General features: G+C 38.2%; 1 protein-coding gene across 2 annotated transcripts in view; it reads right to left on the bottom strand.

Annotated features, from left to right (window-relative positions):
- Window positions 1-12,628, bottom strand: part of CPQ (carboxypeptidase Q) — a 925,692-nt gene that overhangs the window by 715,012 nt on the left and 198,052 nt on the right. For both annotated transcript variants that reach the window (XM_057497874.1, XM_036875582.2), the window contains exon 3: window positions 6,584-6,791. In XM_057497874.1, the coding sequence (XP_057353857.1) occupies window positions 6,584-6,791 (208 nt within the window). The remainder of the gene's footprint in view (window positions 1-6,583; window positions 6,792-12,628) is intronic.

The raw sequence follows: 12,628 nt of genomic DNA on the forward strand, positions 1-12,628 counted from the left end.
ATTATAGGGATTGATTTATATACTCTTTCACAGCTCTCTCACCAGATGGTATAACATTCTCACTCTCTGACACTCCATAAACATCACCTGGATTCACTCATCTCTCTCTCCAGCTGAATGTTTAATCATATCTTAGTCTTCTTCAAACTGGACTGCTTCTTTTCCTCCTCTTTGCTGTACCCTACCAATACAGTACACAAAGGCCAAGTGATAAAAACATAAATCAATAGTATTTATAAAACCAAGTTCCATCAGCAACTCATTGCCACCTCAATGAATTCTTAGCCAGTGTGGGGATGCAATTTTCACAGTAAAGTGATAGGAGAGCCTCTTGCTTCCTTGGCTGATTATAACTTACAGTCTGTGTTCAATTATCTGGGGCAAAGGAGAAAATAACTAGGAAAAATAAAATATATTTGGCAATGGCAGTACAATAGACAATTTGGCCTCAGTATGGTTACTTTCCAAACTATGTCTTACTAGGGCTAATATAAAGTTATTTTGCATTCTTGAGCTCACATGTTGAGAAAGCAGGAGGCAGAAGTCCCAAGGTGTACTTCATACAAGGAAGCCAGCCTAGAATTTTAAACTGCCTAAGGTGATCCAAAAAGTAAATAAGAGAGAAATGGAAATGCTTAACTGTTTTTCTTACAAAATATAAAAACTAAAGTAATGGGACTATCTCACAGTCTCTTCAAACTCAGAATGTCTAAAAACCAACTAATCATGGTGCTTCCATATCAGCTCCCTCTCCTGACCCCTGTATTTCTCATTATTCTCCAGTCCCCAAGCTGAGTGGAGGGAAACTGGGAAACTGGGGCAGACCGGAGAGGGCACATCCCTCACCAAAAAGGATTTGGTGGCTAATCCACTCGGCTGAAATTTGCCTTATAAACACACCAGATGTTGCCGGATCTAGTTTTTCTCTAAAAACCACAAATCCCTATTTTTATGTAAAACTCTTGATTTTTAAAAATTGGGTGAAACTGAACACAGATTCATCCCATGGTTTTTTATCCTTGCTTTATGGCAAATTTTGACTCCTCCTCCCCCCTTCCAAATGCAACTTCCCACATTGGGCTAATTTCTTCATGCCATCCCTCCTTCTATCTCTGCCCTCCCATCTCCACTGCCATCATCTATGGCCTTATTATTTCACATCTGCATTATTAAAACAATAGCCTGTCTTTCCTCCTCAAAGCATGCTATGTACAGTCACCAGACAGATCAGAAACAATAGTTCCCAAACTGCATCAGAATCTCCTGGATGGCTGGTTAAACCACAGCACCAACCTCAATCATTTTTTACTTTAATGGTTGAAAAAAAACGGGGGAAATCAGGGCCTGATAATTTGCATATCGACAAGCTCCCGGGGGAGGTTGATGATAGTGTTTCAGAGACCATGCCTAGAGAAATACTGCTCTAAAATATCAGCCCCCAGCTCTACACATTCAATGATTTCCCTTTCCTCCACATTAAGCTTAAAATTCCCCAACCTGGTACTCTGGGTTCTTTATAACCCAGTCTCTTCCTCTCACCCCAATTAGGTCTCTTTGATTGCTGTAAAACTTCTGGCTCCAGCCAAACTGATCTACCTGCGTGCTACCCAAGTGCACCATGCTTGTCTGATAACATATACAGTGTCTTTCCACCCCACTTCTCTTGTTCAGGTTCAGCTTTTTCATTGTAGTATGCCCCAAACCCACACCCTCAATGAAGTCAGCTCTAATCAAACCCTCTGCTATCTCTTCTAGATGCCTCTAGCATTAGCTCTCCTGGTTAGTTGGTATAATCTCAAGTACATGGAGTTTAGAGCCAGAGACTATGAGTATAAATCCCAGTTCTTTCATTAACTGTGTAATTTGACTAGCCATTTAACTATGTCAGCCTGTTTCTCCTTCAGTAAAAGAGAGACACCAATATCTACTTCTACTGGGTTGCATAACTAATTGAAACAAATTTTTTAAGCCTTCAGAGAAGCACAGTAAAAAATAGGTACTTAATAAATGTTAATTTCCTTCCTTCATTCCTTTCCTCCAATCATACATTTAGCACTAAATATAAAATATATTGCATTAGTCATTTATAGTTTAAGCTTACCCTCCTCTCTTTTAACCAGATAGAATATTTCTGAGGGAAAAAAAACATGTCTAATTCATCTCAACAACCTCAGTGTCTAGCAACATCTGAGCAACAGTCTCCTGGTAAGCTCTCAATATTAACTAAAAAATAGAATTAATTTGAGAAATAACATAAGACAAATGGCTCCATAAAGAAACTTTCCTCTGTAGAACTTATTAATAACATTTATCCTTAAAATATCCTTCTATGACACAAGCAAAAGGTATTTCACATAGAGAAAAATTAAGGAACATCAAATGGGAGTCCCAGTTGATAGTTAATAGTGAACAAAAGAATAGTCAGAAAAGCATCAATAAAGGAAAAATCTTTTCTTGAAGTAAATATGAGCACACAAACATTAAAGTGGGAATACGGAGAAATAACAATGAAACTGGAAATAATGTTGACAACAAGTAAAGGACTTTTTTACAGATGTCTTCTGAGGACATCTGTCATGTCATGTGACAGCTGTACTTCCAAAATGTCTGACCTGAAAAGTGTCAGATGTCAACTGCGAAAACACATTTCCTATTCTTTAGGAGGTTGCCTAATTTTGACGTAAAGCAGCAACAAATTACAAGGCATATTCTCTTCTCTAGTGTTGCTGACTTCTACATTACTCCTAGACAGAAGCCAAAATCACCCCTTCCCATAGAGCTAAGTAAGAGCCTTTCAAAGAACAGAGCTGTTTTATTCGATCAGCAACTAAGAACATCATTGTTCACCAACGCTATGGCAGAGAAAAGACAAAATCCGGCATATTGCGCATGTGGCTATTTTCCTCCAAATGCAGAGCAAAGTGCCCTAAAAGTTCAAGTTGTTTTGAACTTACTGTTACAGAGGCTACACAGTTTGGTCAGAGAGCACTTGAAATCGGGTCACCTGGCTTGTCTTAAGAGACCTGGCACAAATGACTGCACAACTTCAGGCAAGTTCATGCTCTCAAAAGACATTTCCTGAGTGACTATTTTAGGTAACAAAAATTATACTCGATGACAGTACTACAGAGATAAAAATACATCATCCATGTCTTTGTGGAACTTATAGTCTAATTTGGAGTCAGGCAATTAGGACAGACTGGACAATTTATCAAACATTTACCTTTCACCATGAGCATAAGGATACACCAAATTTCTCAGCTTCCATGTAACTACATTCTGGCCAGCAGAATGTGAGTAAAAGTGAGGTAGGCCATATCCAGGCCTGGCCATGGAAAACCTCCCTTCTGATTATCAACTCTTTCTCTCCTTATTTGCCAGTCCATACAGAGGACCCTGCAGAGGATTCTGAGATCCCAGAAGCAATAGAGCCACAAGACATAAAGACATAGAAGGCCATCTGTGCAACACAATCTTGGAACTATTATGTGAACAAGAAATCAACTCCTATTGTGTTGAATGACTGAGATTTGAAGTTGTTTGTTACAACAGTTAGTCTAACTAACAAAGCATGAGACAAAACTATCTCCAGAACATTATGATACAGAGTGTGCAAAGGATGATGTGAGAATACCCAGAAAAAGAAACACTTGAGATAAATCTTGAAGGACAGTGTGAAACTAGTAAGGATGGAGAGCGAAGGCTGCAGAGAAGGAAGCATATGTAGTCATGAAACTTTGAGGAAATGTGATGCATTTGGGAAAGTGTTAGTGATTCCTGGCTATTGGAATGTGGAGTGATGCTAGGAAATGGAACTGCTCATTATGTATTTGTTGAAATGACTGATAAAATGCTGAGCCTAAACATGTATTAACTACTAGAAAGGATGGACAAGGGAAGAGAAAAAATGTAATCAAGGACCATACAACTTAGAAGGCAGACTGGATGGCAATCTCTTCACTAAGATAGAAAATACAGGAGAAAGAAGTGAAAGGATGAGTTCAATTCTGAAAAAATAAATTGAAACTGAAATAATTATGGAACATCTCAAAGAAGAATCCACAGGCAGTTGAATGTGTGTGCCTAAAGCACAGGCAGTGGTAGGAACAGGAGATGTGCATTTAGAAAGCATCCCTGTGCAGATGGTGGTTGAAGTCAAAAGCATATGGGACTGCTTAGGAAGACTATTCAGAGTGAGATGCTAGAGAAACAGAGAAGGAAGAGGGAAAGTAAGATAGAGAGAGAGAGAAAGAGAGAGAGACTATAAGAGGTCATGGAAGCCAAAGAGAAGAGATACTGAAAAAGCAGTCAATAGTGACAAATGCTTCACATAGGTGAAGTAAGATGATTTGCTCAAAAACATCCACTGTATTTGACAAGTAGACAGCCGTTTGTGCCTTTAACAAGTTCCACTGGAGTACTGGCAAAAGCTAGGTTAAATGGTCTGCAGAGTAAATGAGAGATGAAAATTTAGAGATAGGAATAAAAAATACTCTTTAAGGAAAATTGGTTTTAAAAAACAATTAGCTAGATTTGGAAAGAGACAGAGTTTGTCTCATTTTCATTTTTATCTTTCAGGATTAAGACTCAAACATGTTATTACACTGAATTCTCTTAAGCTTTATTTCCCTTTCTGTAAAACAGGGGATATACTGCCTCTTCTACTTGGCCCATTGGGTTGTTGTCAGAACAAATAGGTTGACTCATGTGAAAGACCCTGAAGTACTGCAATGTTGTTATATATTTACAAATGTTGAAAATATAAAGTTACAAAAGTCAAGAGTCCAGTGAAATATGGTTGGCTATAAAATTGGTAAAAAATTATAATCAGTCTAGATCTAGAAATATTAAGAAAAATATCTTTTTAATACACACTACAAGTGGCTGAATCCAATCTTACTGGCTAACAACAGATTTCTAAGTCCTCTGCTAGACAAAATTCTTCTGGGGCTTGTAGGTTATGGCCTGGGTTTCCAGATATTTTCATTACACAAGATTAAAAAAAAAATTAACCCTGACACATTGCAGTGCATTAAATCATCTGGGAATTTATTAGTCTTATGAGTAGTAGTTCTTAAATAAATATTTCTGGCAATCATGGAGTTTCACAAAGCAACAGACTAGCCCCATAATTTAGGTCTCATGACCAGTGAAATCATAAGGAATGGCTAGGGCTTGCTGAGTATGTTATTCTAGGGGGTGACTGAGGTATTCTGGGAAGTAAGCTGGACATTTTAGGACTTCCCTCCTGGGAAGATTAACCATCCAAAAGAATATGGTCTAATCATCATTTCATAGTTGCCAAATTTTTCTATTTTTAACACTATGACATCAGTGGAACCAGTTTTTCTCTTATAAAACTTCCAATGAGTGGTTTTAACATGCCCCATCTTCCTCCCCTGGGAAAATACCTTATCCCCATAACAAACATGTCCCTTTCCTTTTTATTCTGCATTTTTATACAACTCCCTTCTGAGTTGGTTTCCTAATTGCTCATGTCGCCCCCTCAGTATTTTATTTTCAAGGGTGCAGGTTGTTAATTAAGGTTAAGCAGCTGTGTCTCCAGCTCCAAGCAGCAATTGTGCAGAACAAAAAAACTTTCCTTTAATACAAATACTAAAGATCTAATCTTGAGACCTAAACAAACCTTATTTTCAATTCTTTTTGCATTTTTTCTTTACCTTAGAGAGTCTAGGCTACAAACACTAAAATGGTGCTCCTTTTATCCATGTTTCTCAAATATCTTATCCTTAATGTGTGACACTACTGTATGCAGCTATTAAACTAGGCCAGATGTCTATAAGTCAATTTTTAGACCTTCTATCCACTGTAATGCTGAATTTCATCCTAAGCCTGAGGGTCAGTAAAGCACCTTGCAATTACCTCAATTACAACTACAAAGAAAAAGATAAAACATTTTTCCCTCAAACAATACCACCATACACTTACATAGACCTTTATAGGTAACCAAGTATCTTTCATATAAAATCATAAGTCTACCTCATTTATTCTTAAAATAATTTTGTAAATTCAACTCCTTATTCTTCATCATCACTGATTAGTAGAGGAGAATACTGAGACCCAGGGAGCTGAAGAACATTCCCAAGCCCACGGCGTTGCTTGGGAGCAGGCCCAGGTCTACATCCAAGGTCCTCTTCTTCCTCAACTCTTTCCACTATGCCCCTATCATGTTATCCACTCTATTTGCATTTCACTTCTCAAGCAACAATGGAAAAAAAAGTCTGACTTCCTCTGAAGTTATTAGGAACCTTTGGTGAAATACAGACATGAATTCAGTTCTCCCTCCGAAGTAATTATGTAATAGTTTGGTTTTATAAAGAATGTTATGGGATCATCATGGATGTGGAAAACTTTTTAAAGGAATGCACAAATGATGCTTGGAATTTCATCCTGAAAATGCTAAAGAAGATATTACAAACAAATGACCAAATATGGAATGGGGGAAAATGTGTGAACAAAACAGTATTTTCATTTGAATGGTTTGCTTTTATTTCATAAGGGCTTCTCTTTAATAGAAAACCCTGTTTTTTTAAAAAGATGTCAAATGAACACCATGACTGACCTGTAAATGGAGAAGGAAGCCACTGATCGAATGAGGGATGCCAAAGCCCCCACTTTGGCAGCTTCTACTGCCCCCTGGACTCGATACTGCACCGTGCTCGAGTAGTTAGTGTAGGGCTGGTTATAAACAACAATCTTCCCTCTCGCTTCCTGGGCCTTTCTCCACAGTTCGTCGAAAGAGGTCACCACCAGAACTTCTGCTGTGATGCCTAGAAATAAAAGTCATACAAGATTAACTTATGGTTTCAGATCAGCCAGGTTGAACTGGTGCACAAAAGGCCACACATGCTCTATCTCCTACATCTGGCAAACTGGTCTGAGAATATCAAAGTTTGAGAGCCATTTGCCGCGGGAGAAAGACTGTGGGGGTCAGGCAGTTTCCCAAGAGAGAGAAAAGGCATTCAAAATAATATATGTCTCATAAGGTTTTTCAACTCACTTGACCAGCTGGTATTAAATCACAAATTGCTTGAAAAGATAGTTTTTCTCCTTTCTTTCTCACCCTAAGAAGTCATGGGTTTCACAGAATGACAGTATTTATAAAGAAAATACATTTCAGAAAGAATTGACAGCAAAACGTTCTTTGGGGTGAAAGGGTTTATTACCTGGCTTGTTCTCCCGGCGGCAGGTCAAGCACTAGTGTCTCTGCCTCCACCCAGAGCACTGGGCCAAGCTCTCTAGAGAGCAATAATGGATTATTGCCTAAAGGTATGGAACCGGTAGCCTAGCAACAGGCCAGTTACATCATCAGGCGGTTTAAGTTCAGTGAGCATCCTGGCCATAGGAACCCCAACTTCCCTACAATATATTTATCTGTTCATAAAGCTATTTTGATATGTTGTTAAACAACCTTCATTGACATCTTACAAAACATAGTAGTTCATAAAGAATGTGCTTAGAAACCAAGGATCTTCATAAATCCAACTTTTAACAAATAATTAATGTAACCTTTCCCAAGAATCACAAAAAGCCAGCTTTTCTTTCCTCCTTTGTACAAAACATTCTTAAAGGATGTGGAAACTTCCCATGCTTCTCAATTTACAGCAGTGTTCATCACCCAAACACATGACTACTCTTCAGATACAAATTTTGAAGACGTTATGTAATTGTCCTATAATTCTGTTGTCTCATTTAGAAGAGAAGTGCCATCTTTCTTCATATCACAGGACTTGCCCAGATCTTCCTGATTAGGGAACAGGGTTTCATAGCTTCCAAAAAGTTGTTCAAAAACTGCCAGACCACTGAAGATCCAATTTAATGAAGACAGTGACAAGGAAAAAATATTTAGCAACAAAGGCCAGATGCAGTGGCTAAATATAACCACCCAAAGGAAAGTGGCGGGCACCTACCGTTTGGTGGTTTTATGCAGTCATGGAAATGTGTCGTGAAATAAGTATCAACATATATTTGGAATACTTCCTTAATCTTGCAAACTAGAGAGTAGGCTTTTCTGGAGGCTTAACAGATGTTATTAAAATATTAACTGTTACTTAAAAAATCTTTTAAAAATACACTACAGGTAGGAGAAAACTCTTGTTTTCAATATAGGCCTTATCTTAATGGACCCAGTGGCTGGCTCCTCTCTTATGTCTGCTTCCATCATTCAGACTGAATTTGTACTTTTACTTTAAAGTGATTGATTATGGATGTATAAGCACATCTCCACCAACATCCAGAACTCAGAATTTCATTTATAATCTAAAAAAAGCAAAGTACAATTATGGAAAGTAAGGAAGCCACTAGCTTTTTCACATGATAAATATGTGTTAAAATACAAATAAGGGTTCATTTTAAATTAGGCATATTTTGAGATTCATAACTTTTTGAAACCTGGAGTTACCTTGAAATCTGACTGGCATTATTGTTGGCATTGTATGAGAATTTTGTTGATGGTTTTCAGCTGTTTCTAATGAATAACAGGTTCAATCGTCCATCAAAGGGATGTCCCAGCAATGGGGTAATTTTGGCATCTGGACTAGAGTCACTAGAAATGAAGCCAAATTTCTATAAATTTTCATAGGCCACTGAAAAATTAAAGTCATATGATGGTGATACTTTAAGTTCTTTTAACAAGAGAGTGCTGGAGTCCTGAAGAGCCAAAACCTAGCCTAGAAACCATAGTTCCCAAGGCAGATCATTAGTAACAACTATAGGTCAAAACCTATCACCCATAACTTGGAAGAAGAGTTCAAATTAATCTGTTTTCCTGAAAGCCTCGAGTCCTCTCTGATTCCTCTGCCTGCTACATCCCCCATGTCTGTCTAATCAATCCTCAAAAACTGATAATTGATTAAATATCATTATCCCTTAAATACTGATTAAGCCAGGTCCTTTGCTCCACCCCATTACACTCTTAAATCAGGCCCTCACGCTCCGTCTTTTGGACTACTATGAATCCCTCCTCCTCCACACACCCACCGCCACAGGTGTCCTGGCCTCCAGGCTAGCTCCCTCAAATTTCACCTCACCAAACCTGCCAGAGTGAACTACTTTCACTGCAAAAAGGTTGTATCAGCCTATGTTGCTCTCCCCCTGCTCCTCTTCTACCTCTGCTGAAAAAACAACACTTCAACATACCATTCAAATCCTGTTTATCTCTACAGACACAGACTCTCTTTCCTTTAAATTCTAACAATACTAAACTTAAAAATTCCCACTCACATCATGCTAGTTCACTCTTCAGTGCCTCTGTTCACACTATGGTACATCATGTCTTGTTGGCCCCATTCTCTCAACCCCACCATGAGGCTAACACCTACTTATTGCTCAGGATGTCATTTAAGAATCACTCTTTTGGGGAGCATTCCCTGGCCTCTGGCCTCTTGTCTCATGCCCTGCCACCCCCACACCCCACCACTACCCATAGGAAGGCTGCCTCAGGCACCGCCCTCGTCTGGACTTTCAGAGTGTCCTGGCATACCTTGGCACTGCAAATGGAAGACTTCCCACTTATGACTCTCCCTACCACGTAAACTGGGATCTCCTCAGGGTTTGGGCGAAGTTCGTCTTCATTTACATCTCCTGGGCCTCACAAAGTGTTTGGTGTATGTGTAGGGCAGTCAGTCAGTAAACACTACTTGAATGGCACTGCTCCAAGCAAGAGACCATTGACTGGGTCTAAAGCATTTCCATAAAAGGGCAATTTTACCTTTAAATTTTGATAGCACTTCTCCCATAGTAATTCAGCAGTCTGATTCTCTTACCATCCAGAGCACGGCTACATAACAATAACCAAGCCAAAAAGGTCTTGGGCAGTCAGAATTGAAATATAAATTCCAAATTCCAAGTATGAACACTCAGAGGCTTGAATATAAGAAAGTTTTTCTACTCTCTGCTAGAGCCTAGTTAGCTTACACAAAAATCTAGATCTAGTATTTAAATCTAAAAACAATGAGAAACAATGAATATAAGGAAGAGATAGTCATGGAAGCTGACAGAAATACCACACACAAAACAATGTCAGAGACAGGAACATGTAAAATAACAAACACTAAGAATTTCCTGCAATGTTGGAAATGTTCTATACCTCTGTTAACACAGTAGCTATTAGGCACATGTGGCTATTGAACACTTAAAATGTAACTAATGTGACTCAGAAACTGAACTTTTAATGTCATTTATTTTAATGAATTTAAATGTAAAAGCCAAATGTGTGTACTGACTACTATGTAGAACTCACAAACACCGCAGGCTCAGCCATTATGTAGGCCAACAGCCGAAAGCTCCCCTGTGGGCCCTGAGGTCCTTGTTTCATGACTGTTCACTAACATATGTGACACTTTGGCAATGATCTTCAGCAGTCACAGACCAAGTGGACTGTATTCAGTATCCATTGTTTGGGAAGTCAGAGCGGGTATAAAGCACTTAAAGAAGATGTTTGTTCAAACTGAATAAAATAAAACCAGGCCATCTGGAAAACTTCCCTATATTAGTTTATGTTTTAACACATTACACAAAGGAAATACTCATGTTCTCCTACAAATCAGCAGGCTCCTATTCTTTCTTGTACTCTCACCTCCCTTCTTCCCATTCTCCCATTCTAAAAGATATTACATGAAAACCTCTAATAGAAACCCAAAACCAGTATCATATTCATGATAAGGTCTGCCCTGACCTCCTCATTTATAATTGCAGTTCACTTCCAACACCTTATCCCTCTTCTCCAGTTTAGGTTTTTGATAGATTTTATCAGCTTTCTGCTGCGCCTTCTACAATAATATAAGTTCCATGGAGGGTAGAAATTTTTGTCTGTTTTATTCACTAATATTACCAAAGAGACTGAAATGGTGCTTGACACATAACATGTGGAATTCACACACACACACACACACACACACACACACACACACACACACACACTCTCATAGGCACAAATACACACATATACTGAAAGAATGAAAAGAAACCAAAAAACTTAAAGTATAATCATACCCCATCCTTGATCACTCTCCAAAAATGTATATCTCCAAGGAACCTGTGTATTTCTATAGGTTGAAATAATTGGTAATGATAATAGTAATACTAATGGTTATACTTGAGTATCTATCGTTTATGCTAATGTTCACAACAACTCTGCAGAGTAGTTATTGGGAGGATCCTAAGGTGCAGAGAAGTCACCACAACTATAGGTATTGAAGCTGAAATCTGAATTACTGGTTGTCTGAATCTAAGAGTTATTCTTCTCCTATTAACCATATTACTATCTTCATTCACAAATGCAGAATATGTATATAAATAAGAAAACTCCAGTATTTTCATTTTAAAAGGAATAAGAAAGAAAAATAAATAGGTATGTAGATATATGCCTGAGTTACCAGTTATTTTTCTTAGTCTACCCAGGACCTTGCTCATAAATCAGAGGGTGGTTTTCACACTAGGCCCCCATCTATTAATAGGGGATGTGTAGGGAGGGGTGCTTCACTCCAGAACAAGTCATCAAACTCTGTTAGAGTAATGAAAAGGATTATGGTAGCTAATAATGAAGAAAACATGGGACTGAAGTTAATATATTCAAATTATGAAGTGACTCTCTTGGCTACAGCCAAGTATCACAAAAACAGTACTAAAATCCTCAGATTCCTTAACCTAATTTTCAATTTGATCAATTTATTCTTTAAGCAACTTACCCTGTGCATAATTACTGCTTTAGTAATTGTAAAACAACAGATGTGGACTGCTGTGGTATTGCCTCAGATCATTTATTCTACAGAAAACTTGATAAAGAGACTTCAATCTCAGTCTCTTCTGACTTGGTTTCCTCCCAAGAACAGTTGACATAGGAAGTAAAGTGAGAATTTTATAATGTTTTCTACTATTAAAAGGAAACAATTACAGACAGAAAAACATGATTCATTCAGTGTGGTATGTTTTAGGAAACTGGTTCCAATTTCAGAGGACTTAACCCCTAAATAGGAAATACTCTCGCCCCACCCAAAAGGAAGCCTAGCTTACTCTTACTCTTACCATGTAATCTTATACTAAGCACCCTATACAGGGTAGCTAGGTCTGGTGGAATGGCTTTTCCTGTACTCAGTTATGGAGAAGAGAAAACAGTTGTTCTTGGAAACTCAGTGCTTTGGCCTAAAGTGGTAAGGAAATTGCAAAATCATAGTAAGGCAGACAAAAGAAATCATAGCAGTCCTTTCTGAGTCTCCACTTGTTTATGGAGGACGTTATAGTTGTGCAATGTCCTTTCCATGGACGAACAAGTCTTAAAGATTCAAATTCATTCCAAAAATTATAGTCCTCCTACTGTGCAGGGCTTTGTGCTAGGCACAGAGGACAATATGAATATGAGTAAGTTACAGTTCTACCCTTAAAAATTGATAATCTGGGGGAGAAAATAGGTAAATAATAACTTTAAAAAGAACACAGGATGAACAAGTTCTTACATAGTGAATAAGTTCTTACATGGTGAACAGTGCAAGGGCAGTCATATCACAGAAACTTTCGGTTTTGATCACGCATCATGAACTATAAACAATTATTGGAGACTGTTGAGAATTAGGCTTGGGGTTGATTAATGATTGTGCATTGAGTCCCCTAT

This window comes from Manis pentadactyla, chromosome 3 (assembly GCF_030020395.1).
Source record: "Manis pentadactyla isolate mManPen7 chromosome 3, mManPen7.hap1, whole genome shotgun sequence".
NCBI lineage: Eukaryota > Metazoa > Chordata > Mammalia > Pholidota > Manidae > Manis > Manis pentadactyla.